General features: G+C 40.4%; 1 protein-coding gene across 2 annotated transcripts in view; it reads left to right on the forward strand.

Annotated features, from left to right (window-relative positions):
* The first annotated feature begins 4,205 nt into the window (after window positions 1-4,205).
* The window catches only part of ZNF385B (zinc finger protein 385B), a 242,035-nt gene continuing 220,704 nt past the window's right edge, over window positions 4,206-25,536 (forward strand). The window contains exon 1 of one of the 2 annotated variants that reach the window (XM_050916808.1): window positions 4,206-4,506. In XM_050916808.1, the coding sequence (XP_050772765.1) occupies window positions 4,206-4,506 (301 nt within the window). Of the gene's footprint in view, window positions 4,507-12,501; window positions 12,618-25,536 lie in introns of those variants that run through there. The other variant, XM_050916810.1, reaches the window with a different exon arrangement.

The following is a 25,536-nucleotide window of genomic DNA, read 5'->3' on the forward strand; positions in this document are numbered from 1 at the left end:
CGAGCTCATCACACAGTCAGTCCCATGAATGTGGCTTTCCTCATCCAAAAGTTCTGCAGCCACTGCTCATCATCCCAAATGTGCATGAGGATGTGATCCCACCACTCAGTGCTTGTTTCCAGAGCCAAAAAGTAGTGTTCCACTGTGGTCAGCACCTCCATGAATGCCACAAGCAATCTCGTGTTGTAGCTACTACGCGTGGCAAGCTCGATGTCTCACTCCTCTCGTCTTTGTAGTTTAAGGAATAACTCCACTGCCACCGTGAGTGTTTGAGCGAGCTGCATATTGGTCAACAGTATGGGATCTGTTCCTGCAAACCGAAGAGGCAGAGCGCGCAGCACACAAACCGTTGAAAGATGGCACCAAATGTGAATGGAAGCACAGGGATTGCTGGAATGTGAAGCAATGCATTACGGGACATTGGGACAGGACCCAGGATGCCCTGTGACCTCCTCCGCCTTCCCACAGCTCTTAGCAGCAGAAGAGGAAAAGATGCTCTGTGGGATAGCTGCCCAGAGTGCACCGCTGCGAATACCGCTGCAAGTGTGAACATGCTATTGTGCAGGCAGCAGACAATGTGAACACAACAGCGGTTTCCCTTCAGCGCGCTCTGAGCAGTGCTGTAACTGCCAGCGCAGTAACTCTGCCAGTGTAAAAAGGCTCCTAAAGCCATTTTTAGGCACCTTTTGAGAGATGTTTAGCACCTGTAATTCCTAGGGGCTCTGCTGGGTTTGTTGGATGCTCAGCACTTTTATTTAGAAACTCAACTTAAGCACACAGATTTGAAGAAATTGGTTTAACAATTTCTAGAATTCAGCCTTGTAGCATATGGAAAATTGCTCTAGTATGTATTTATTTGATCTGTACTAATGCCAAACAAGACAATACTTTTTATTAGGGCTGGCTGGGAAATAACAGTTGTTTTGCAAATAAATAAATGAGGTTTCAAATGTTTTTGCTCTGATGGAGAGGGCAAGACAGATTGACTCCCTCTGTAGCCCTCTGGTTAGGACGCTGGCCTGGGACATGGGAGCCTAAGGTTTAATTCCTTGCTGTGCCTAATTAGTGTGTGTCTTGAAAATGTAATCAAAACTGAGTAGTTCCCTGATGTATGTAGTGTAATTGTTGTCATGTTGATCCCAGGATATTAGAGAGACAAGGTGGGAGAGGTAATGTCTTTTACTGGACCAACTTCTGCTCTTTAGGTCTGGGAAGGTAGTTAACACATATTATAAGGGAGCCATTCAAGGTAGAGTGGCTGTTAACACCTTTCTGGGAAGCGTTTTGGTTTCAAGTAAGCAATGTATTCCAGCAGAAAACAGTTTTGTTGAAAATTATCCAACCAGCTCTACTTTATGCTTTATCTGTGTTCTCTAGTTTATCCTGAGATTAATACAGTTGTGCATTTTGCATACTTCCGAACAAATGGAATATACAAACGAATTTCATATGTCAATAAAAGTGATAATTCAGGAAACCAAAAATTCAACATTCTCGTACATTAGCAATCTTTTACATAGGAGAGAGAGAGTAAAAGAAAGTAACTGTATGAAAAATTGAAAAGTTACAAATACTGAAGCTGAAAACAGATTAAATTTTCAGATGAAAACGTATGTAAGCTCAGCTGAGTCAGGGATCTTGGTTGCTTGCATTGAAATATGATAACGTATGCTTAAATGATTTAGTGTGACAGTATCTAGCCTAGGTTGAAAGATCACAAGTGATAGGTGTTTCTTAGTCTGAAAAGTAGTTAGATGCCCAGAAACTAAAATGATTTTTAATAAGGCTCTTTGAGCATTGATTATTCAATATGCATAAATTTTACTGACAGCTACGATACAGCTAATTTTCTTGACTGTTTTTTGGGGAGAGGAATGTGATTATATATAATCTTTAACATAATATTCTGCATAAGAAATAGATGTATTTAAGAATAGTTTTTATCAATAAAATCATGCCTTAGAGAAATTCAACAAGTGCTAAAATAGACGTAAGAGAGGATACCATTCTCTAGTGGTTAAAGCAAGGTTTGGAGGAGAGATGAAATATTTCCATCCCAGCAAATGACTTGCTGTTTAACTTAGAGAAAGTAAGCCTCTTTTTGCCTCACTTTCCTTCTTCCTAAGATGGTGGCTTGAAATATTTACCAGGCACAGTAACCAAAGAACCAAACCTAATCCCAGCTAAGTATGGAATACTCGATGGGGAGAGGAAAAGTGCTCATTCGCGAGGTTCAGGGTAGCACAGTAGTACTTGGAAGGAATAGTATGATGCTGTTGGGACAGGCTGGATTCTTTGTCTTATATCAGTCTCGGTATTGATCAGTATAATACTCTGGCTCTTCTCCTAGCATCCAGATCCTTCTGGCTGATGTAAGTTCCCCCTCTAGTCATTTTTTGGTCTTCTCATGAATGAATCCAGTGTCTAACTCTGCTGATCTCATAGGGTATTTCTACATTGCAATGTAAGCTCCATGTTAATACAACTTGAGTTAGCAGACCCTGGGTTTAACCTAGAGGTTGATTGTTTACATTCATTGTAATCCCAGGTTAGGATTTGTTGAACCCTGGGTCCCAGTCTCTGGCTCCAGTATCTACATTCCATTATGTGGGCCTGAGTCCAAGCACCCATCCAAAATGTGGCCGCTGTAGCCCTTTGTCATGGTGCAGTGTGTGAGAACTTGATTGTCCACTAAACTTGACTGTCCAGAGGATGAAGAAAGTTGGCCTATGGGATATTTTTGGAGGATTGCCAGAGCACAAGTCCAGCTGGGCTGCATCTACACTGCAAAGCAAAAGACTTGAACTCTGGGTCCCGGCTTGACTCAGGCTGAGAGACCGTCCACCCCTTTGGAGTCCTGGGAGCAAGTCCTAGGTTAGTGTGATTTGTGTGTAGACGGAAGTGGGGTTAGGCTTAAGCCTGAGTTCAAACCCTGGGTTTGTAGTGTAGGTTGCATTTGCACCCGGATAAAAGATTCATAGAATGGCTGCAGCTGGGTCAGCTGAGTTGGCCTCACAGGGCCTGGGCTCTGGGGCTGAAAAATTGCTGTATAGAGACTTGGGCTCCAGCATGGGACATTCCACCCTTTTTTAGCTCCAGAGTCGGAGTGAGCCCCACAAGCCTGAGTCATCTGGTTGTTGTTTTTTTTATCCCTGTGTAAACAAATTGCAGACATATCCATATGTTTCTCAAACAGCAGCATGAAACTGACATGATTCTTGGTAGTTTAACTGCTTACCACAAAGTGGTGAATAACAGCAATGGAACTAACCAACGTTGTTTTTTACTTTGGCAAAGCTGTGAGTAGCAGAGGCATAGAACTTGGATGTTTTCAGGCTCATGAAGGAAACAAGTGGGTCTGTTTTGTGCTTGGGCTGCATTTGGGAGGTTATCTTCACAACCACAAGGACTAGAAACTCTCCCACCACCCAATTTTTTAAAAAAATTTTTTTCTGAAATTACACTTTCATAAAACTGTCTAGTGTAGGTTTCCTCATTTGCCAGGGCAACGTTCCTACTCACTAGAGGCAAGTGCATTTTTAAGCCCTATGGAAATAATGAGAATTGTAAGCTTTTGGGGACAGAATCTGTCATGTTCATTTGTATAGTGCCTCCCCCCACCTAGTTAGCCTCTAGCTGATACTGCAATATAGTTGTTTAATAATAAAATATCTATCTCACAGGTCTGTTGTAAGGCATAATTGATGATGTTGCAAAGATTGTTGGGTACTATAAATGCAAAGTATTCATTATCCTTATCTATTTAAATATTCTATTGTCCCCAGAATTTCATCATCATTTTTTGTTGTTCATCCTCTTAGTCTAATACTACTTTAGGAATTTGTGCACTATTCTATGTATCAGTGAGCAAAAAGCTTCAGAACCTATTTGTAGTGAAGGGGGGTGGACCTCAAGTAATCTCTGCCGGAATGAAAAACTCAATTTTTTTAAAGAGAATTGGTGGAACAAGATAATGAGTACTGTTGTTCATTGAGATTTGCATATTACCAGCTTATTATTGCTGAACTCACCGAAGTGACACAAATACAAAAAATGCACCATCTTGCCCAGTTTGGAAACTTTTTTTTTGGATGAACCTGGTCCTCAATGCTTGATACTTCTTAAACTTATTAAGTATATAAGATCCTTATTTCGGAGTATTATTATTTGGTTTCTGGCATCAACACTGTGTTCATTTTATAGGTATGAAGCACCCAATAAGTCCTGACCAAATCTTTGAAGATGGAATTATGAATCCATCAACTTTTCTGCGGGGCTTTGAAGAGAAAGGACTGAGGAATGATAGACCAGACTATCAATTAAGTAAAGAAAAAAAGAGGATACTATTTTCCTTCTGTGAAGTGTGCAATATACAGCTGAACTCTGCAGCACAGGCTCAGGTTCATTACAATGGGAAATCTCACCTGAAAAGAGTGAAGCAGTTGAATAATGGGAAACTACCTACAAACACAACTACAGGCACTTTGTTTGCAAGCACAAGCACAGGTACTTGATTAATATATGAGAGAGATGCTGATTTCTGGTTAGAAAAAAACTAAACTTGCAGAGATAGTAAAGCTTTTTTAATACGCCATATACAATATTGATTGGTAATACAGAATACTACTGGTTGTTATCATTATTATTATTATTATTACCCTTTATGCTATCATAGTCACTGTTACATTTATTTCCTTAAAAAAAAAATGGACCTAGGTACTCATTTCTGTGAAAGGAAATTATTCAAAGTCTTTCATCTTACAAAGCACTAATACAAGTTGATTCCTTCATGTTCGTCCAGCTTTTACTCAGGCAATGTTGTGTAGCTCAAGGACTACAGGATTGGACAGTATGTATTTAAGGTATGGAATATTAAAAAATGTCTGTATTTAAAGATGTAGCATTCTATTCTCTGATATGTAGGTTTTAAACAGACCTGAATAGTAACAGGTCCTGTATTCTTTTAATTTTGTTTTGTTTTGTTTGTTGTTCCAAGAATTCTAAATTTTGAAAAGACTTTGCAAGTGTAATGTGAAAATATCTGGAATTTTTACCAGATTATAGTTCAGGTGCATCCGTTTTTTTTTGTTTAAAGCATACCACCTTCTCGCTCTTTATTTTAGTAAAAGGAAAAGTAAATCAGGTTGCCTTTCTACCTCCTAAGAAGCAAAAAGACCTCAAGTCCAATATTTAAAAAACATCCTTTGCAAGTCACCTTTGAAAGAGGGGTAATCATAATTCATTCTTGTTCCGAGATGCAAAAAGATGATAATATGCATATCTCCATGTATTATTATCTCATAGAACCAGAAGGGACCTTGAAAAGTCATCGAGTGCAGTCCCCTGCCTTCACTAGCAGAACCAAGTACTGTTCCTGATAGTCCCCTCATCCCTAAAGGATTGAATTTACAACCCTGGGTTTAGGAGGCCAATGCTCAAATCACTAAGATATCCCTCCCCGACAAGATACCATTGTTGAGAAGAATTACTGTCTAGAGAAGGCACAGATAGCTGTTTTTAATATTTAGTATATAAAAGTATTGATCAAGTGACAGATTCCAGATCTTCATAGAAAGGATTTATTCATTTTATTATAGAAACACCAGAGCTATATTAAAGATTAAATTGAAAACTTTGGAATACTGGATTGAAGAGATAAGCCATTGCTATTTTAAATTTTTTGTTTCTCTTCCTTTTGAGTTTTTTTCTGTATGCTTGATTTTTTTCTGTTTCCTTGGTTTGGTGTTCTTATGCTTTAATTTATTTTGAATCTAAGGATGGAGTGTGTATCACTTGGTTATGTTGCTGGCAACCAGGCCCATGTTAGAAAATGATGAAATTCAAATTGATGTGCATATCCTGCTGGTTTCATTGTGAATTTTTTCAAAAGTATTCTGAATGAGTGAGACACCATCATTTAATGAAATAAAATTATCTATGTGTTGCTGGGAAATACAACCCCTATATTATTTGTTTGCACTGTATATTTTGATTTCTTTGAGCTGTGTACTTATGCTGCTGTGTTAGCAATTTAAGTAACCTAAAACTTGTAACTCTTGGTCCCCAGTCTCCTACACTCTTTTGTCCTTAGACGTTCTCCATCCCAGCTGCTTGCAGCTCCTTTGGGTGTGTGCCTTGAATGCGTACCTTTACCCACATCTGCCTGTAAAAATCAAGATTGGTTGCTTCATTAATCTGCACATTACTTGAAATTAATATTTCTTTTGTTAATCAACTTGTATCCTCCAAAAATATATTGACTAATTTTACTGATCTGTATAGTGCTTGCTGCTATAAGGGTTAGGCATTTTATTTGTGTAGTTGAATTACATTAACTTCATTATTGGTAAAAGAAAAAAAATCCTTAAACATAATGCCTTTCATAGACTGTAATAAAATATACCTTTGGTCTAAAAGCCAGTATCAGTTCTCAGTGTTTCTGAAAAATAATAGTGTAGCAATGCAAAATTCCCACAAGATGGTGCTGCAAGCTTGCAACAGATATGGTACTTAATCTACAATTCTGCTAATTTTTTGCTAAATTCTGTTGCTATATGTAGTGGATTTTTAAACAAAACTTTTTTTTATGACTGTTGCAAGGACAGCAGTGATACGTGTTATATGTACTGGTGCTGGTTTTATGAATGGCCTCCTCCTACTTCACTTCATTTCGTTTTGGACAGGTAGTTTACCCAGCAGTGCTGTCGCTACTGAAAATGCTTATCAGCCTCTTGGGATATTGGGCTTGAGGGAATTTGCTTGTGGTTTCTGCCTTGGTTGTATTAAAACTGGAAACAATGCCTGGAAAAAGGCAAAATACCTTTTACAATGAATTAAGAACATAAGAACGGCCATACTGGATCAACTCAGTGGTCCATCCAGCCCAGTATCCTGTCTTCTGACAGTGGCCAGTGCCTGATGCTTCAAAGGGAATGAAAAGAACAGGGCAATCCCCTGTCATGCACTCCCAGCTTCTGGCAGTTGAAGATTTAGGGACACCCAGAGCATAGGGTTGCATCCCTGACCATCTTGGCAAATAGCCAATGATTGACCTATCTTACATGAACTTATCTAGTTCTTTTTTGAACCCAGTTATATTTTTTGGCCTTCACAACATTCTCTGGCAACAAGTTTCACAGGCTGATTGTGTGTAGTTTTTGAGGTAGCCTGAGACCTCATCCACTCTGTAGCCTTTGAGAATGTATCCACTTGGCCTGTACAATTGCTCATATCAAGCCAGGCTTACAGCTGTGTGAAGAAGTACTTCCTTTTGTTTGTGTTAAACCTGCTGCCTGTTAAATGAATTGGGTGACCCCTTGTTTTTGTGTTATGAGAAGTGGTAAATAACACTCTCCTATTCATTTTCTCCACACAGCTCATGATTTTATAGACCTCCATCATATCCCCCTTTAGTTGTCTCTTTTATAAGATGAACAATCCTAGTCTTTTTATTTTTGCCTCATATGGAAGTTATTCCATACCCCTGACATTTTTTGTTGCTCTTCTCTGTACCCATGTACATCACAGATTCTGGAAGTGCTCTTTGTGCTCTATGCCCCACCTGTTTCTGAGAAATGAAATAATTTTCTTTGGGTTCTGGGCTGCTTTAGGCAGCAAATGTGAATTAACTTGCAGATTATGCTCAGTGATGCCATTTTGCAGTCCTTGCGTAATTGAAGGCCTGTGGAGTGGCCTCTCTGAGTTTGCTGGGGAACGGAAATTGGGTGTCTGTTTGTTTGCCACAGTATGCTCCTTCAGCAGCAGGGCCGGCTCCAGGCCCCAGCACACCAAGCGTGTGCTTGGGGCGGCATGCCACGGGGGGCGCTCTGCCGGTTGCCGGGAGGGTGGCAGGTGGCTCCGGTGGAGCATCCGCAGGCACGCCTGCGGGAGGTCCACCAGAGCCGCAGGACCAGCGGACCCTCCACAGCCACGCCTGCGGGAGATCCACCGGAGCTGCGGGACTGGCGAGCGGCAGAGTGCCCCCCCTTGGCGTGCCGCCGTGCTTGGGGCGGTGAAATGGCTAGAGCTGGCCCTGTTCAGCAGCGTGGGTACGTCAGCTGTTATGCTGGCATGCACATCTATTTGCTCACAGGTTTCTATCTGGGCAGAACACTGTCACTCTGCAGGGCTAGATCCGATAGCTGTTTGCCCAGGGGCATTCTGCACCTATGCAGCAATCCCTTTCACGTTAGTGGTGCCCCGTGAGGGCCCAGGGGAGCATATAGGCAGATCAGGTCGCAGGATCTAACCCTATAACATCTATATATAACATCTAACACATAGTAATAAAATGCAAGAATTCTATGAAATGAAAAGTAGCATCTTAGTGAATCCTGCCTATAGTTAAGATGACTCTCTGAGGCTATCAGTGAAACATTTAAAATTACTATAGGGAAACCTTGGAAGATTGCTCTAAAAATGTACTAGCCCAGCTACAATATCTGCTCATCCACCTTTGGCATGATGATGCTGGAGGGCAATCTGGGAGGGGCTAGGTTTTTAGTCTTGACTGTAAAGAAATTACTTGTCTCTGGTGAATAGGTGAGCAGAATTTTGTCAGGTCAATACAGAAAGGCTGAATAAGGGATGGACTATGCTCTGTTACAACAGCATAAATCTGGAGTGAGTAACGCTATTGACTGCAGTGGAGTTACTCTCCATTTTTTAATTGTGAGCAGAATCTGACCCTAAATTGGAATCTGGATATACAGCCCCAAGTCCTCAGCTGTGCCAGAGCTTTGTCTCTGTCCCACTTAGGGCTATTTGCACTGCCTTGTTGGAGATCAGAATCTGACTCTCAGTAATCTTATTGAACTAGGCCTTGAACTCCTTTCTAGTGTTCTCTTTGAAGAAAAATGTCTGTCAGTTTATTTTAGTGAGCATTGAAAAGCATGCTAGGCACCAGACAAACAGCCCTGGCCCAAAGAGCTTAAATGCTAATAAAGTCTACTCTCGAGGGCAAAATTACTCATGTGCATAAGTGTTTGCAGGACTGGAATATCCCTAAATAGAGAGATGGGAGGGAGAAGACAGGAAAATGGAGAACAAGGATTACAAGAACAGGAGCATGAGTTCGCACAGTTTTACTGCACACATCTTGTGTTTTTTGGGGGAAGGGGTTTTTGCTATTAGGTGCTGTGGTACCCCTAGTATAGTACATTTTCTCAATGTCAATTTTGCCTGTTCCATTTAGTTAGTTTTAACCCTTGCTATTTTATTTTCAAAGCTTGCTCTGAGAAAGAGGGAGGGATGCACCAGGGGGTAGGATACAGATCCTAGTCAATGCTACTTCTAACTTTTCCTCCTCTTCTTTGTAAAGCCCAAACCCCATGCACAATAGCTCAAAAAAAGGAGCTCCGTAGGCTTTGAGTAGGAGGCATGATGCTGTGTGGCTGGCACTCTGTCCCCATTTCAGTGTGTGCAAGAGAGTGTTACTGGATTAGGATAGCAGAAGGGGATAGTCTGGCCTTTACATAAATGATTAGTTCATATCTTTCACTAAAAGCCAAAATTAATAAATCCATTAATGTAATTTAGATGAGTATTAAATGAGGTCTAGAGGCCATGTTAGTTTCTTACTAGTAACTATTGTTGACTTTTGTTGAGTGGAGGGCAGCATTTTATTTCTGCTCCTTAAGTATCTTCAAAAAAAATTTTTTTTTCTGGGAAGATGAAATATAGCCTAAATCAATGTATTTTCTAGCCATTAATTCATTCGTGTGTGTATGTATATATGATATATACATTGCTGTTTTCTGTCATATCAAAACAATCAACCATTTTGAAACTAAGAAGGGACCTCACTGTATTGTTTTGGTGTACTTTGTGGTGTTTGGTGGTGATAAATGATTGACATATTATTATTTACATAACAGGTGTTAACTGAGAGACTACTAGCAATGAATAATGTTTGTAATTCCTCGTTCAAAGATGGAAAAGGTATAGTGTAAATCTACTGGTGACTATATTAGAAAATATGTGGTAGTTGAAAAACATTGCTTTTTTCCTGCAGCTTGCTGCAGACAGCAGGTCTGTGCAAGGTAGATCCACTGCCCAGAAAGTATACAAATACCTGGGGGAGGTCTGCTGTGGGGGAGCTATGAATCCTTCTGTATATAGTGCACATTGCCCCAGTTCCAGATATGGGCTGGTGCATAAATTGCACCCACAGGTTATCTCTTGGGATTTTTTACTTCTCCATTATTGATTAGTTAAGGTTCATTTTTAGCAGTTGAAGTATTGAGGCAGAACATACAAAAATCCCCCAGAAGGAGCGGGGAGAACATCCCTTTGATTAACTAGGAATTTTAGTGCTAATTATCCACCAGCATACTCTTAATTTTGTGCTTTATAGGACTGGACATGCAGTTGTTTTGGGCGCACAGATTGGTAGATGCCTGGGATATTTGTACATGCAAAATCATTTTGGTATGTATTTGTACATGCAAAATTGGGGACTGTAGCTGAAAGAATTGGACAAAACATTCTTGGGGCTCTTTTTACATTATTCACAGGCTATGTGTAGATTGAATATATTATCCATGTTGCAAATGTGGGTGTTCCTCAATTGTTCAGTAAATTCTCCCCAGTCGGACTTATGCCTTGATGAATTTATAATTGGGCCCTCCTTTCGATAAGGAGATGTTCACTTCCTGTCCTAAATTGTCTGACATGGTGGTTTGCTGTTAAACCTGGCCACGTTTCTGCATAGTGGTGCATGACATAATCACTAGTCAGGCTGTGGGCCCCAAACCTGCAGGGGTGGACACTTACACCTCCATAGAGACCCACTGCAGTCAGAGAAGGCTCTACATAGGTATGAGGTTGTTTCCACACAGGTCTTATTGCAAAACTGGGTCCTCTGTTTATATATGATTGCTATGTCTGTAGAGCAGCGGTTCTCAAACTTTAGCAACTCGATGACCTCCATTTTGATTTACAATTTTTCATGGACCCCCTCCCCACCACAAGACTCCTTCTCAGCCCCAAGCCCCACCCTCCCCACTCCAACCCTTCCCCCAAGGACCCACCCTTGCTCCATTACTTCCTGCTCCTCCTCTTCCCTGCCTCTTTCCGTCCCATCTCCTGAATGCACCACATCCCCGCTCTTCCCCCTCCCTCCCAGTGCCTCCTGCATGCCACTGAACAGCTGTTCCCTGGTGTGCAGGAGGTGCTGGGAAGGAGTGATTAGCAAGGCTTATGGGCCCCCTGGAGTGGACCCCAGTTTGAGAAATGCTGTGGTAAAGTGTTATAGTCCTGTGGGATGAAAGGTGCTATATAAATGCAAGATGATGATGATGATGATGATTTTAGACAGTCCATTTAGCTGTTTAAAAACACCTGGTCCCCAACACTTCTGATTTAACTAAAAAAGTAAATCAGTATTAACAGACAGTATGTATCTTGTTCTGAGATACTTTCCCTTACACCAACTGCTAGTACCCTAGTATGTTTAGATATTCGTGTAATTGTTTGACAGAAACTCATGTGCCTTTTTGCTTTGCAAACTTAATCTCTCCCTATTCTTCAGTTTATTCTTGTTGCAACAGTGTTGTGTATCTATATTTTGTATCTTGTACATATGCTCCTCTTCTTTGTGGGGAAAGATAACCTGTATGAAGCAGATGAAAAGACAATAAGGTTTACATATTGGGAAGTTGGGGCGAGTGGGAAAATGTCCTTTAGTAAGTAATCAAAGTGAAAAAGAAAAGTGCTTTGTCATATGCTGGCATGCACTTAGCTGTTGAATTATCTCTGAAAATATTTACTATGTTCTACTGTACAGACGATCTAGTCTAGGCCAATACTCCATTCCCCTTCCCCCCTTGCAAATATTTACATTACTCTTTATATTAGAGATGAACATAGCTGTGAATATTCTTGCTCTCTTACGCTGATTTTTGTGTCCTTTACATAATTGTATAAGTGAGTGCTCCTATTCGTATACAAAAGAGTCCAAGAATTACTTTGATTTAATTTATTTTTATTGTTGTTTATTTATTTCAGGCTTTTCCAATAATAAATCTCCTCTGAATACAGGCTGCTGATTCTCCTCCGTCTCCTATTCGCTGTGGAAAAGGCAGAGCTATTTTTAACATTTACACAATTTAGATAGATGATTCTTCATTCTGTGTGGTTTTGAGCTAAATCTGTAGAGCCTTTCATAATCATATCCTTTTTATGGTTTGCTTGAATTTGATCACAGTTGCTGATTTCATGTATTGATAATGAAGGCTTAGGTTGACTGTTTCTAAGCATAAATCCATCTCAGACTTCTACTTTGATAGTGCTCTGTGTTCAGTACGCATGAAGATATAGAACTGAAATTGCTTTGCTTTCTTTACAAATGACTCAGTGTGCTTGTCCTCCTTCCCTAAAATGTTGCCAGCGTGTAAAGGATTTTCAATGAGCAATGCAATAAGCCAGCATCTGGGAAGGTTTGAAGCTGCATTGATATAACAGTGTACTGTCACACAGATGATCAGGGCTGGAGCCAAGTCTCTGTAGCACCGTAGATCATATTGGTCACATACTGGAAGTTTTGTTTATGTAACTTGGTTGCTAATTAAGCTGGCTAAATAGTATTGTCATAATGTGGAGTGGACTTCCTAGTAGAGGTGAGTATGATTTTATTATTAAACTTTTCTGGTTAGCTTTGAGATATCACTACTAGATGCTTACATGTTTGGCACTATTTCTGTGGGTATGTCATTTGTATTCTAGTTATCACAGTGAAAATAGCAGATGGGATAACAAAAAGGTGGTATATGTGATGGGTTTTTTTTTATGTAAAAGTAACTCAGTAAGTATATGTGGTAAGCCTCCTTCTTTCTTTACTGGCTGTTTGCAGAGGATATCTTACCAGTAGGTGACTTCCTATGCGTTTTAAATATTTCAGAACATGTCAGTGGTACTATATGATTTGCTGATCATTATAGAAGTAAGCTGATTAATAGTATGATTTGTATACCACTGGTCACAAAGAAAGCTGTTGTTATATACATTAAATCCAATTTTAAGTCATGATGATATGAAGAATACATAAGAGACCAATGATATTCATAAGATGAACTAAGAAAGTGAATGAAATAAATTGCATGCTGGAGTTGACTTCTTATATAAACCTGACATTATTAATGTTAAAAGTTGACCTCTTATGTGCAGAACAACCTCCAATAATTCATTTGCTCTGACAACTTGTTTCATGAGAGAGGTATAAAATTACTCACGTGTGTCTAACCATGCTTTAATTAAATTTGACATTAAGTCCAGCAAGTTTTATTTAAAAATAGGGTGCTGAAGCTACTACATGACGTTTATATTCGAGAATCTTAAAATTGAAAAAGATCTTACAGAGCAATAAAATATTGTAGCTATATAAAAAACTTGGACCAGAAATTTTACTTATTGTAAAACACACTAAATTTATTTAATCTGCAAGTTACTTATTAAGCATCACAGTGCTGCTGATGTGCTTAGTCTATGTTGAAACCATCTTTAATTATGTTCCGATCTGGTGATATTAACTTGTTTAATACAGAAAAAGAGTTTAAATTGTTATGATGTATTCAAAATAGTATTTTGCTTGCTAAAATGTCTGTTTATGTAGACTACAAATTTTTTTATGAGGAACTAGCACAGCTCATGCGTCGTCTGGCTAAATTTATTTATGAGGCAGCTGTTTTATAGCTTTCAGCTCTAAAGTTATAGATAAGTGTGTATTTGTTTGACAGAAGATTCGAGAATTCCACTTACTGCCAGTACATGTAAAGCTTGGCTAAGCAGACTGCATCAGGAGCACACCATTTGTATTAGCCAATCTATCTTTGCAAGTCCCTGGGCCACTATCTTGCTAGAAGCCACTGTGTGCTTTTGAAAGCATGAAATTAGTTTTATAGTGAGCACATGGTTTCTCATTTAGCAGTTTTTAATGGTAATGGTCAATTTATAGTTTGCTGCCAGGATTTCAGTGTTCTCTCAAAGCTGATAGCTTCTGCTAAGGTGTCCTTTGGAGATAAAAAAGAAAACTCAATTAGATCCTAAATAGGGGAGAATTCTCCCCATTGACCCAATTTATTATTCTTATTCTTATTTCAAAGTTATTTATATGATAATCTTTCTGATAATACCCATCAAAATACATTTTCCTGCCATAGCCAGTTCAGGAAATGCAAAAATTAACACTGTCTTGTTACTTTGTGCATAGTTTTATAATCAGTTTGTAATCGGCTGCCTTCATGAGGTTGGCAATATTGTATCCTTTTGTCTATTTCTTAATGTATCAGGAGCACGATATGTTGAATGTAAAATAGGCGGTGCAAGGTGTATGTTTTTGTTGAATGTTGCTATGTAGTTCTTTAGACTCCAGACTGGAGTTTTAAATCTGATATGATTGGTGTTGGTTAAATTACAAGAATACAGGAGAATGGCTGTAAATAATTATTCTGCCCTCAACACACCCCAAAATGCACTTTACTCTTAACCTGATGAAACTACTTTTTATAAATGTTTTTAGCTCTGGTTAGCACTTTTCCTTTGAAAGTGAAATGTTCACTATGCTAAATTATGCACTGTTTCCATAATTGCAGATGCTGTCAGCTAGAGGTTAAGAAGCTAAAGATGTTGACAAATGTTGAATTCACTTGGTACTAGGCTGCTTTCTTAGGTTAGTTTGGCCAGTTTTTGCTGTTGATTCCTTTTGAAAGCTATGCTCTCAGTTCTGTGCCTATTTAATATAGGTCTCCCTCAATGCTTTGGAATAAATCTTGCAATAACATCAGCTTTTTCAATACAGTATATACTTCTGTGCTGTAGTTTTCTTTCCAGCTAACAAATTCTTCCCTGCTTCTTGCACCTTGGAAGACCTGATAGGCAGTGGAACTGCTGCATTTCCTCTGTGCAGGAGGCAAAGGTAAAACATGAGGAGCTCCTTCTACACCTGTGTTGGCTGAGGAAGTGGTGGAAGTAGAAGCTGGTGGATGTACAAGTAAGCTGGTACCCCAACTGTATGCCCCTTCTCCATCATGGAAAAGGGAAGGATGCAGAAGTTGTGAAGACAACTGGATACTGGGAGAAGTGTCAAAACACCGTTTTAGTTTAGGAAAAGGTTTCTGTCCATACCCGGCAGCCACAGAGCTCCCGGCACCAAACCTGTGTGTTTGGGTTGGCCCTAAGAATTGAGGCATAGATACAAACTGACACAGTTGGGTTTTATGTAGTTTTAAAAATATGGTTGCTGTCATTTTCAGACCTTTTAATTCATTGCACCATCATTTTTCTGTAAATGCTCAAAGCATACTAAGCAAAAAAATATTGGTGCTTGTATTTAGAAAAAGATGTGCTGTATATACCAGTAGCACAAGCTATAAAATAAAAACCCTCTTTTGTAAGTACAGTGCATTTTTCTTGCTCTGTTCTTTTTTGGACTTTCATCAAGTTTTTTTTATTGCTATAAAATACATGCTTGCCAAATTACGGGCAGGCTAGTTCTTTGTTCCACAACTTTTACGTTGTGAGTAAGCTGCTTTCAACTTCAAAGATCTTGCATCCTCTTAAATGCTTAGATAACCATATAGCTCTCCTTCTGCCAGTTTATACTGATGGGTAGTGAGAGAATCACCTTCCAGAACACTGGTGGTGTTGGGCAAGAAGCAGTTAGTTTCCTTGTTGGGAAATTTACTGCATTGAGATAGTACTGAAGGGTGCTATTTTTGTATGGTGGCTTGCATGACATTTCCCTATGAAAATATTAATTTTTAATCATTCTCCTTTAGGAAAAAAGTGTATTGATATATGGAACCTCTGAGGATTGAGAGAGAACTTCTGGATAAGCAACATCCCATTCTGGGCTTATCTATAAGAATCCCAGTAGGATATAAGGACACTGTAAGTGAGAAAGGAAAAGTGATTTTGGGGAAGTGCCATGGGGTTTATAAAGAATCCCTTTCTGCACCCTCTCTGCAGGCTGGGAAAATACCTGGGAGGAGTTAGGTTGTTAGAAGTCTCTCCTGGAAGGTTAGGCCAAGTCTTGGGCTAGCCTCTGAAAAAAGTTCCTGGTGCTCAAGAAGTGCAGTTTTAAAGAGCGGTTGAGGTCCTGGAATATGAAGGAGTTGAAGTCTCCTAGTGGATGGCTTAGGACCTTGAAAATAAGGAGTGAGAGCTTAAACTTGACACTGTATTCAATGGGAAACAGCTGAGGCAGTGGAGTGTGAGGCTGATGTCCTCAGCAGTTGGTAACTGAGCACAGCAGCTGGATTGTATACCAGTTTCAATTTTCTCAGGGCTGATGGTTTCAAGTCCAGTTAGATTGCATTCCTATAAGTAAGAGAAGTCACAAAGATGTGTGTTTATCAGTCATGTCATCATTAGCAAGGATGGGATTCAGTCTTCCAGTCAGTAATGATGGAAGAATGTTTCTTGTGAATTCTGTTATGTGAGAACTTTGCATTAGGAGGTCCAAAAGAATTCATAGAATCATAGAAGAGTGGAGTTGGAAGAGACCTCAGTAGATCATCTAGGCCAACCCCCTGCTTAAACAAAGACCAACCACAACTAAATCATCCTAGCCAGGGCTTTGTCAGTCTGGGCCTTAAAAACCTCTAAGGATGAAGATTGCACCATCTCCCTAGGTTAACCCATTCCAGTGCTTCACCACCCTCCTAGTGAAATAGTTTTTCCTAGACCACCTCCACTGCAAATTGAGACCATTGCTTCTTGTTCTGTCATCTGCCACCACTGAGAACAGCCTAGCTCCATCCTCTTTGGAACCCACCCCCTTCAGGTAGTTGAAGGCTGCTATCAAATCCTCCCTCACTCTTCTCTTCTGCAGACTAAACAAGTCCAGTTCCCTCAGCCTCTCCTCATAAGTCATATGTCCCAGCCCCCAATCATTTTTGTTGCCCTTTTCTGGACTCTTTTTTTCCAATTTGTCCACATCCTTTCTATAGCAGCGCATGGGATTCTTCCTTCCTAAGTGCAAGACTCTGCACTTGTCCTTGTTGAACATCATCAGATTTCTTTTAGCCCAATCATCCAATTTGTCCAGGTCACTCTGGACCCTATCCCTATGCTCCAGTGTATCTACCTGTCCCCCTAGCTTAGTGTCACCCGTGAACTTACTGAGGGTGCAATCCATCCCATCATCCAGATCATTAATGAAGATGTTGAACAAAACCGACCCCATGACCAACCTCTGGGGCACTCTGCTTGATGCTGGCTGCCAACTAGACATCGAGCCATTCTTTATCACTATCTGTTGAGCCCGACGATCTAGTCAGCTTTCTATCCACCTTATAGTGTATTCATCCAATTCCTAAACTGCTGGCTGGCTTTTTCAGGTGAAAGCAAATTGTAGCTGTAAGCTCTGTACGGTGCCTTCCTCTGCCTACAGGCATAACATCTGTCTTGCTAGGATTTATCTTCAACTAGCTCTTTCTTACCTATGTGCAGGTTTTAGCTAGATGTTAGAAAAGCTAGGTGACAGACAGTACTGTTCTTTGCATTTGTAAATCCAAGTTCTTCGAGTGCTTGCTCATGTCCATTCCTTGCTAGGTGTGTGGGTGCCGTGTGCACAGTTGCTGGAGATTTTTCCCTCATTGATATCCATTGGGCCGGCTCTAGTGCCCTTTGAAGTTGCGTGCACATGCACCAGTATAAAGAGCACCACTGGCCCTGTGCCTTCTCAGTTCCTTCTTGTCGCCTGTGATGGTTGCTGGAATGATCCTTCTTGCTGTTGCAAGGTTTCTTTCCCAGTGGTTGGACTTTCTCTGTTCATATTTTGTACAGTTATCACAGTTAGTGCAGGTAGTTCTTATAGCAGTGTTAATAGTTGTCCTTGTTATTGGGACTTTTTTGCTTTAGGGGCTGTGTATGCCACAGTCCCCAGACTTTAAGCCGTGCACTTCTTGCAGCAAACTGTTGCCAGTCAGTGTCCTGCACACTAGCTGTTTAAAGTGTCTAGAGGAGTCTCACATCAAAGAGAAGTGCCAGATCATCAGGGACTTCAAACCTGGCACCAGAAAGGACAGAGACATTCATCTGAAGACCAGTCTCTGAGTCAAGTCACTCTGAATCGGTGCCAAGTACTTTGGCATCCATGAGAAGCACTCCTACAGAACCATGTCTTCCTGGCACTGTTCTCCATCCCCTGTGCCAAGGAAGAAACATAACAAACAGTGCACCAAGAGAGGGCTTTCTCCAGTGCCAAAGAGAGACAAGTAGGGACAAGCCACTTATCGTCCCCAGAGCCACTGATGGCACCGCAGACTGCCTAGAGTGCTGAGTCCAGTACAGGACCACCACTGACTCCAGGAGCCGCTGTGGGGTCAGGTGTTTGCTGACCTTCTGACACAGGAGGTCTTTCTCATGGTCAAGGACCCCCACTAGCAAGGTGACTGGGGATGGAAGGGTAGAAAGTCTGGCAAGCTCCTTCCTGGTATAGACCACTGTGGCACCATCCTAAGGCAAGCCCTCCATGCTACTAATGTATTGGTCACTATTCTGACATGGTCTCCTGGCACTATCTGGTGGTAGAAGTAGCTACTGCACTACCATGGTCTCCAAGGGAAGAGCCCTCTTTGGAGTCTGAAGGGGAATCCTTCTCTCTGTCCAAGACCTACATGCCTCCAGACTTCAGTACTGATCCTCCCACCAGCGCCTGGCCACTGCTTGATGCAGTGGCAATATTGAAACCCTTGGTTCCCCTGGTACCGGGGCTCCCTTCCTATCACTCATACTCAGTGGTGTCCGAAAGGTGGGCTACCACCTCTTCTTATCCAGCATTCTGGCTTTGGCACCGACCCCAGTGCTAACATCCAGGAAGTGGTCATAATTGACATGATGGAAGAAAAGGAGGGAGCCCCTCCTCCAGCACAGACCTTCTCCTCCTCACCCCCAGATGAGGCAGTTGCAGGCTCTAGTACTCTGCTCCCTTAAGATGACTTCACCAGGACCTCCTGAAAAAGGTTGCGGTAAACTTGGGCCTGGAGGTGGAGGAGCTTATGGAATTGGCACACAGCCTGATCGGTATCCTGGCTGCAGCTACCTCCTCCCAAGTGGTCTTGCTCATAAACAAAGCAGTATTGGGCCCCATTAAGACACACTCTGACAGACCACTTCTTCTCTGTTCCCCATCTCAAAGAAGCTAAAGAAGAAATACTATGTCCTAGCAAGCAGGTTCAAATACCTTTACCCACAACTCTCTTCCCCTGGGATCCCTGCTATTGTCAGAGGCAAATGAACAGGACAGATGGGTAGTCGAGTGCTATCCCTCTAAAATAAAGAAGCAAAGAGACTGGACCTGTTTTGATGCAAGGTTTATTAGACGGGCAGTTTCCAACTACGTATCTCCAACCAGCAGGCTTTGCTGGGGAGGTACGATTTTAATCTGTGGGACTAATCCAAATTTAAAGACTCCCTGTTAGGTGGGACCTTGTCACTTATATTGAGAGAACTAAGCCCTTCTGCAAGACCACACAACTCTTTTTGTAGCAGTAGCAGAAAAGATGAGAGGGCTACCTGTCGTATCCCAATGAATCTCGTCCTGGATAATCGCCTGTATACGAGCTTGCTATGAGTAGGCGAAGGTTCTGCCTCCGACCATCATGACTCTCATTCCACAAGAGCCCAGGCTTCATCAGCAGTGTTCCTCACACAGGTATCAATCCAGGACATCTGCAGAGCTGCAACCTGGTCGTCAGTTCATACCTTTGCTTCCCACTACACCATCACCCAACAGGCCCATGATGATGCCAGTTTTTGGAGAGCAGTGTTATAGTCAGCATGTCCATGAACTCTGAGCCTTCCGCAGGGGGTACTGCTTGTGAGTCACCTAGCATGGAATTGATATAAGCAAGCACTGGGGGGGTGGGAAAATGGTTACTAACCTTTCATAATTGTTGTTCTTCGAGATGTGTTGCTCATGTGCACTCCATGATCACCCCCCTACCTTTCTGTCAGAATTATTGGGAAGAAGGAACTGGTAAGGCATGGAGCCGTGGCAGGCTCATGTGTGCGTGACTCCAGAGGGCACTAGAGCCAGCCCAACGGACATCACTGAGGGAAAAATCTCTGGCAATTGTGCACTCAGCGTGCACACACATAGCATGGAATGGACATGAGCAACACCTCTCTTAGAACAACAGTTACAAAAGGTTAGTAACAGGTTTTCTTTACATGAACAAAAATGAGGAGGTTGAAAAATGTTTATATTTTTACAAGTTGAGTAGAGGCACCTTTTACAATGTCTGTTAGGTAAAACTTTAAGTGAAATCCCTATCTGAACTTCATTTATGACCTAGATGATAAGCTCTTCAGGGAAGAGGTGGTCTTGTTTATTACTTGTTTGGACAATCCTACCACAGCGGAACTCTGATCTTTGACTGGAGCCTGTATATGCTATTGTAATACAAAAAATATTTATTTATCTCAGTTCCCTTTCAGGAATACTATAGGTTGTGCAATTGTGACACACTAGTCAAGCTAATAAATAAAACAGTGTCCCTGATTGTGGACTCAATTACACTGAAAATCCAGAGTAAGTTCTTTGAGTTACGTTGGTGGAGCTGAGACATGGCCCTGCGTTTTCAGTCTTGTGCAGGAAAGATTTTGTTGAGAGAATTCCACCACCCCTATGTTCTTAATTTTGGAACTCAGTAAGTGGTCTGTAAATTGTGCAGCCTTTCAGTTGCAAAGAACTTTTGAATGTTTGAGTGCTTTAACAGTAAAGTAACTGTGGTTAAGAAATTGTCTGAGAAATTAAAAGAATTAAATAGTTTTAAAATAACTAAAGAAGTCACACCATCCTAACTTGCTTTTCATTTAATCTTGTCATGCCAGTGGTGCCTGCCTCTCCATAGGTTTTTTCTAGTAGTCTCTAATAGTAATTCCCTAAAATAAGTAATATATTATTTAGAACTAAGGCCATGCCACTTCCTCCAAAAAACTCTTCTTTTTGTTTGGAGTCCTTCATGCTAGGAAACAGTTTTATCAGGATATTTTTAAATTACTTTCAAGACATGCTAGCTCAAAACTGGGTTATGGATTTTCACCAGTGTGCACGAATAGTGTGGTGATTGCAGTGACAAGATGGTAAAATATGTTTTGATTCACTCTGGAAAGGTATAAATCTATCGTTTAGGAATGACCATTTAAATGTAAGCAAAAGTAAAGACTTTATCAGTGGAGCACAATTAAATACAGTAGTAGAGCACTGAGAAAACAGAAGTGAGGTAGGCTTCCAGGCATTAATGTGGCACATGTGTATAAAGTCAAAGAAATCACTTCAAGGAAAAGCAGGCTTGGTGGAAAGAGTTAATATTTATTGTTAGAAATAGCAGTCAGTGTACAGTGGCCTGCTTTGCTAGTGGTATTATCATAGCTTGATAATGAGGCTCTATTAATGAATAAGGGTGTTTTGAGGTAATGACTTTGGTTAAAATTTTCAGTCACCTAGAAGCCTGAGTCCCATTGACTTTAATGAGATTTGGCTCCTAAATGCCTAAGTTGCTTTTGAACCACTAAGGCCCTTTTAAAAACTTCACTCTGCAGGATAAAATTTTACCTTGGAACGAAGGTCAGCCGAAGGCACAGTTATTACAGAAGAATTCATAAGTTGCTCTTATTAGAGAGAGAACTAAAAACTAACATTTCTGTCTGAAAATTAACTACTATGGTTATGGTAACTTTAAGCATTATTGGCTGGACAAGTTAGTAGGAAATATTTTCTCAATTTTTTTTCAGTTTATTTACTTAGTTCATGTGACAGCACTTGGTCTACTCATTTTCACTTTTGTTACTCTATAATGTAGTTGGTTTCTTCCCTACAGAAAAGCCCCATATCAGTTAGGGATCAGGAAAACATTTATTTTTAAGGAATTAAAAAAAATAATAATCAGGACATATTATTAAGAGACTGTCATTAAAAGGTATTTTGTTTTATTAGCTTTTTAAAAACAATCCAGTTGACATTGCCCTTAATTGTATAAAAAGTCTGTGTTTTGGCATCATTAAGGTAATTGCATAGTTACTGTGTAGCTAGTGCTGGATACTACTATAATTTCTTGAGCTAGTAAGTAGTAAAACTAAAAACTTTAAGTCACTAACATCTTTTTTTTTTCTTTTTATAATTGGAGATATACCTATCTCGTAGAACTGGAAGGGACCTTGAAAGGTCATCAAGTCCAGCCCACTGCCTTCACTAGCAGGACCAAGTACTAATTTTTGCCCCAAATGCCTAAGTGGCTCCCTCAAGGGTTGAACTCTCAACCCTGGGTTTAGCAGGCCAATGCTCAAACCACTGAGCTATCCCTCCCCCTGGAAGGTACGTAGTTTGGTTTGTTATGCTTTGAGGGTGCATATTATTGCTTCATGAATTTTTGGATGGCTACCAGCGAATATTTAAGATTAACTAAAAGACAACTGGGATCATTATGCAAATTGCTTGCTAAGCACAAAAAAAAAATCAGGTTCTTAAATGTTGCCTGTAACAAATAATTTGACCTGCTTTGACCAAAAACTACCATATCAATGACTGTAAATATCCTGTATTCTGATAGGCTGAAGCAATTCTGAATCAGTTTAATGGCAAACAGTAGTTCAAGCTAATGTTTGTGGAGGACAGCAGGAGGGGGATTTTGGTAACAGCATGTTTTAATGTAGTGATATATTTTTTTACTTACTATATAGTTTCAGTAGATATCAATATATGTCAATTTTTTACTTACCACATATCAGGAAGGCTACGTTTTAGTTATGGGTATTTTTAGTAAAAGTCATGGGCAGATCCTGGACAGGAAACAAAAATTCATGGCCTGTGACCTGGGCTCTGGGCAGTACTTACATGGGGGGCTCCCTAGAAGCAGCAATGTGCCCCTCACTCAGCTGCTAGGAGGTGGTGTGACCAAGCAGCTCTGTGCACTGCCTCTGCCTCTGCCCAGGGTACCGCCCCCACAGCTGTCATTGGCCGGACCACATCAGCCAGGTGTACCGGCTGCTGCAGAAGTCTTGGAGGTCCCAGAATCCATGACCTCCGTGAGAAACTCGCAGCCTTAAGTATCGGCAATGTTTTGTTTTTAACCCTGCTTTCAAAAGCATGTCAAGTTATGCATCATTGTTCACTTTCAATTCATAGAATAACCTCATGTTTTACTAATGCTTTTAGCAGATATTTTGCATTTGAAATCTAATATCCTATATTTGAAATCAGGAGACATTTATTTCTAGAATAATTAGCATTATAACCATTAACAGCAGCAGTAGAATTTTCTTTCCGTAAGTGTGCATTTAATTTGAAAACATCAATTTTGCTTGAGTTACAAGGGCAGTAAAAGCTGTGTATAAACACCACATCTTTTCTAAGTGACCACCTGTCATAGACAGCAACAGCAAAGGTATCTCCAAAAATGTTAAATGAATCACCTTGGAACAGGGTAAGACAAGATTATAAATCACCCTTGCCTGGTCGTCCAGTGTTAGGCCTTTGGGCCATGTCCCTAAAATACTCAGTGTAGTTGTAGCCGAAGTCAACCAGTGACTTCACAGAACTAGTCTCAGATAAAACACATCTTCTTCTGGGAAAATGGTTAATCCACTTTTGGTTAAGCCCATGTGTAACTGTTTGCGGGATCCCAGACACAGTTCATGCACAGGAGATTCTAAACTTCACCTAGTACCATAAGTGCTGGAACTAGGGGTGCTGGGGGTGCTGCAGCAGCCCCTAGCTTGAAGTAGTTTCCATTCTATACAGGGTTTACGGTTTGGTTCAGTGGCTCTCAGCATCCCCACTATAAAAATTGTTCCACCACCCCTGCCTACTTCTGTCGGTTGCTTTATTTTTATAGTGAAATACTAGATGATGACTCAGTATAATAAACCTCATATTTTTATTTCTCGTATGTCTGAGGTATCTGGCACACAGATCAATGTTTTAGCTGCACAGGACCTTTTATACTTTAAATGTCTGTTTTATGCTGAGCATTTGTATTATAAATATTTTATTATAATTCAAAATCTTTAAGTGCTTTATAAGTAGTACAGTTTTTGGTGTCTAGTATGACTTAGCTTTATTATGATTCCCTATTCTTTCAAGAAAAACTTTCAGCCACCTTTATTGAAAGGCCATGTTCCTTAAAAGAGAAGCTTTTGTCAGTCCCTTGCATTGCTTCGTTCAAGTTTCTCTGTCTAGTGATCTCGTGTATATACAAGAAATACATTTGTGAGATTGTAAATTGATTGAAGGCCAGCTTCACCATAAAAGTAATGGACTTAACTTGAAGTTGAGTTTGTGGATTTTACCACACTTAATATGTCCAACATCATAATGGCGACAGCTCTATCTTTCTGCCCTCACCCTGCTTTATTGCATAATGATTCAGTCTGTTGCACTTTATTCCCCGGAGTGTCTTCTCCAGCAAAAAAGGGCCATGTTTATAGCAAGATGCTCTTGTATGTGGTTAAAACCTGAGCATGTGCTGGAATGACCCATTTATTTTCTGCTTTAGACAGAACATACTTCATTTTCCATCTTTTGGGGTCCATTCCTGGTGCCTGTATTGAGAAATGCTCCCATTAAAGTTAGCCAGACTTACAGTGCAATTTGAGGAAATCAGAGTATATTTTCATTTGCCTTACACTTTGTTGCCATTATAATCTCATATAAGAACCCTGGAAGATGGTGACTTTCAGATGGAAAATTAAGACGAGTGAAAGTACTATGTCAAAATTACTTGAAGGCCTGACTTACGTCAGTATAAACAAGAATATTCAGAATTAGTGGGACTGTGTCAGGTCAATTTAAGCACCACATTTAGGAATAAAACGTAGGATTTTTTTTTTAATCCCATATAACATTTGTCACTTGTTAAATTTTGCAAGATTTTTTTCATAAAGGTGAAGGAAGTGAACAGAGGTGGTAAGGCCTCAGAAGGCATCAGTATCAGAGCCAGGGCTGGAACTCAGGAGTTCCTGCCTGCCAGTTCTGTTAACAGACTGATAGAGTACACCCCGTGCCAATGGGTGAACTTACATTTGGATCTCTCATTATCCAATCCATAATGAGATGAGAATGAAAATGCAGCTTTAACTCTGCTTTGGTTCTATAGAGTTAGTACAGAACCAGAATGTTAATTGAACGTATTCTTTTCACTTAAGATCAAAATCTCAATTCGTTTTGTATTCCAACATACAGATTGTCTAAGGGTTACCTGAATTCATTATGGCTTGCTGGTTGCTGATTAACTGTGAATTTGTCCAGGAGTTTAATCTAATCCATCTCTCTATGGGTTGGCCTGGTGTGGTAGTGCTCTTCATTCCCAGAACCAGCAGGGACTAAGTGCAGTGAAGGCAACAAATTCAGCCCCTGTGGGGATATGCATGCCTCACTTACTCAACAGCAATCCCTCCAGCTGTTAATGAACAGCACTGATGTTTCCAAAAGATTTCAGAAGAATGAAAGTTGGAGGAACATGGTGTCTAAAAACAATGTGAAGGGGAATATACCTGAAATGTAGGTGACAAAACAGTACGTTTTTGTGAATGCTC

Source organism: Gopherus flavomarginatus, chromosome 10, assembly GCF_025201925.1.
Source record: "Gopherus flavomarginatus isolate rGopFla2 chromosome 10, rGopFla2.mat.asm, whole genome shotgun sequence".
NCBI lineage: Eukaryota > Metazoa > Chordata > Testudines > Testudinidae > Gopherus > Gopherus flavomarginatus.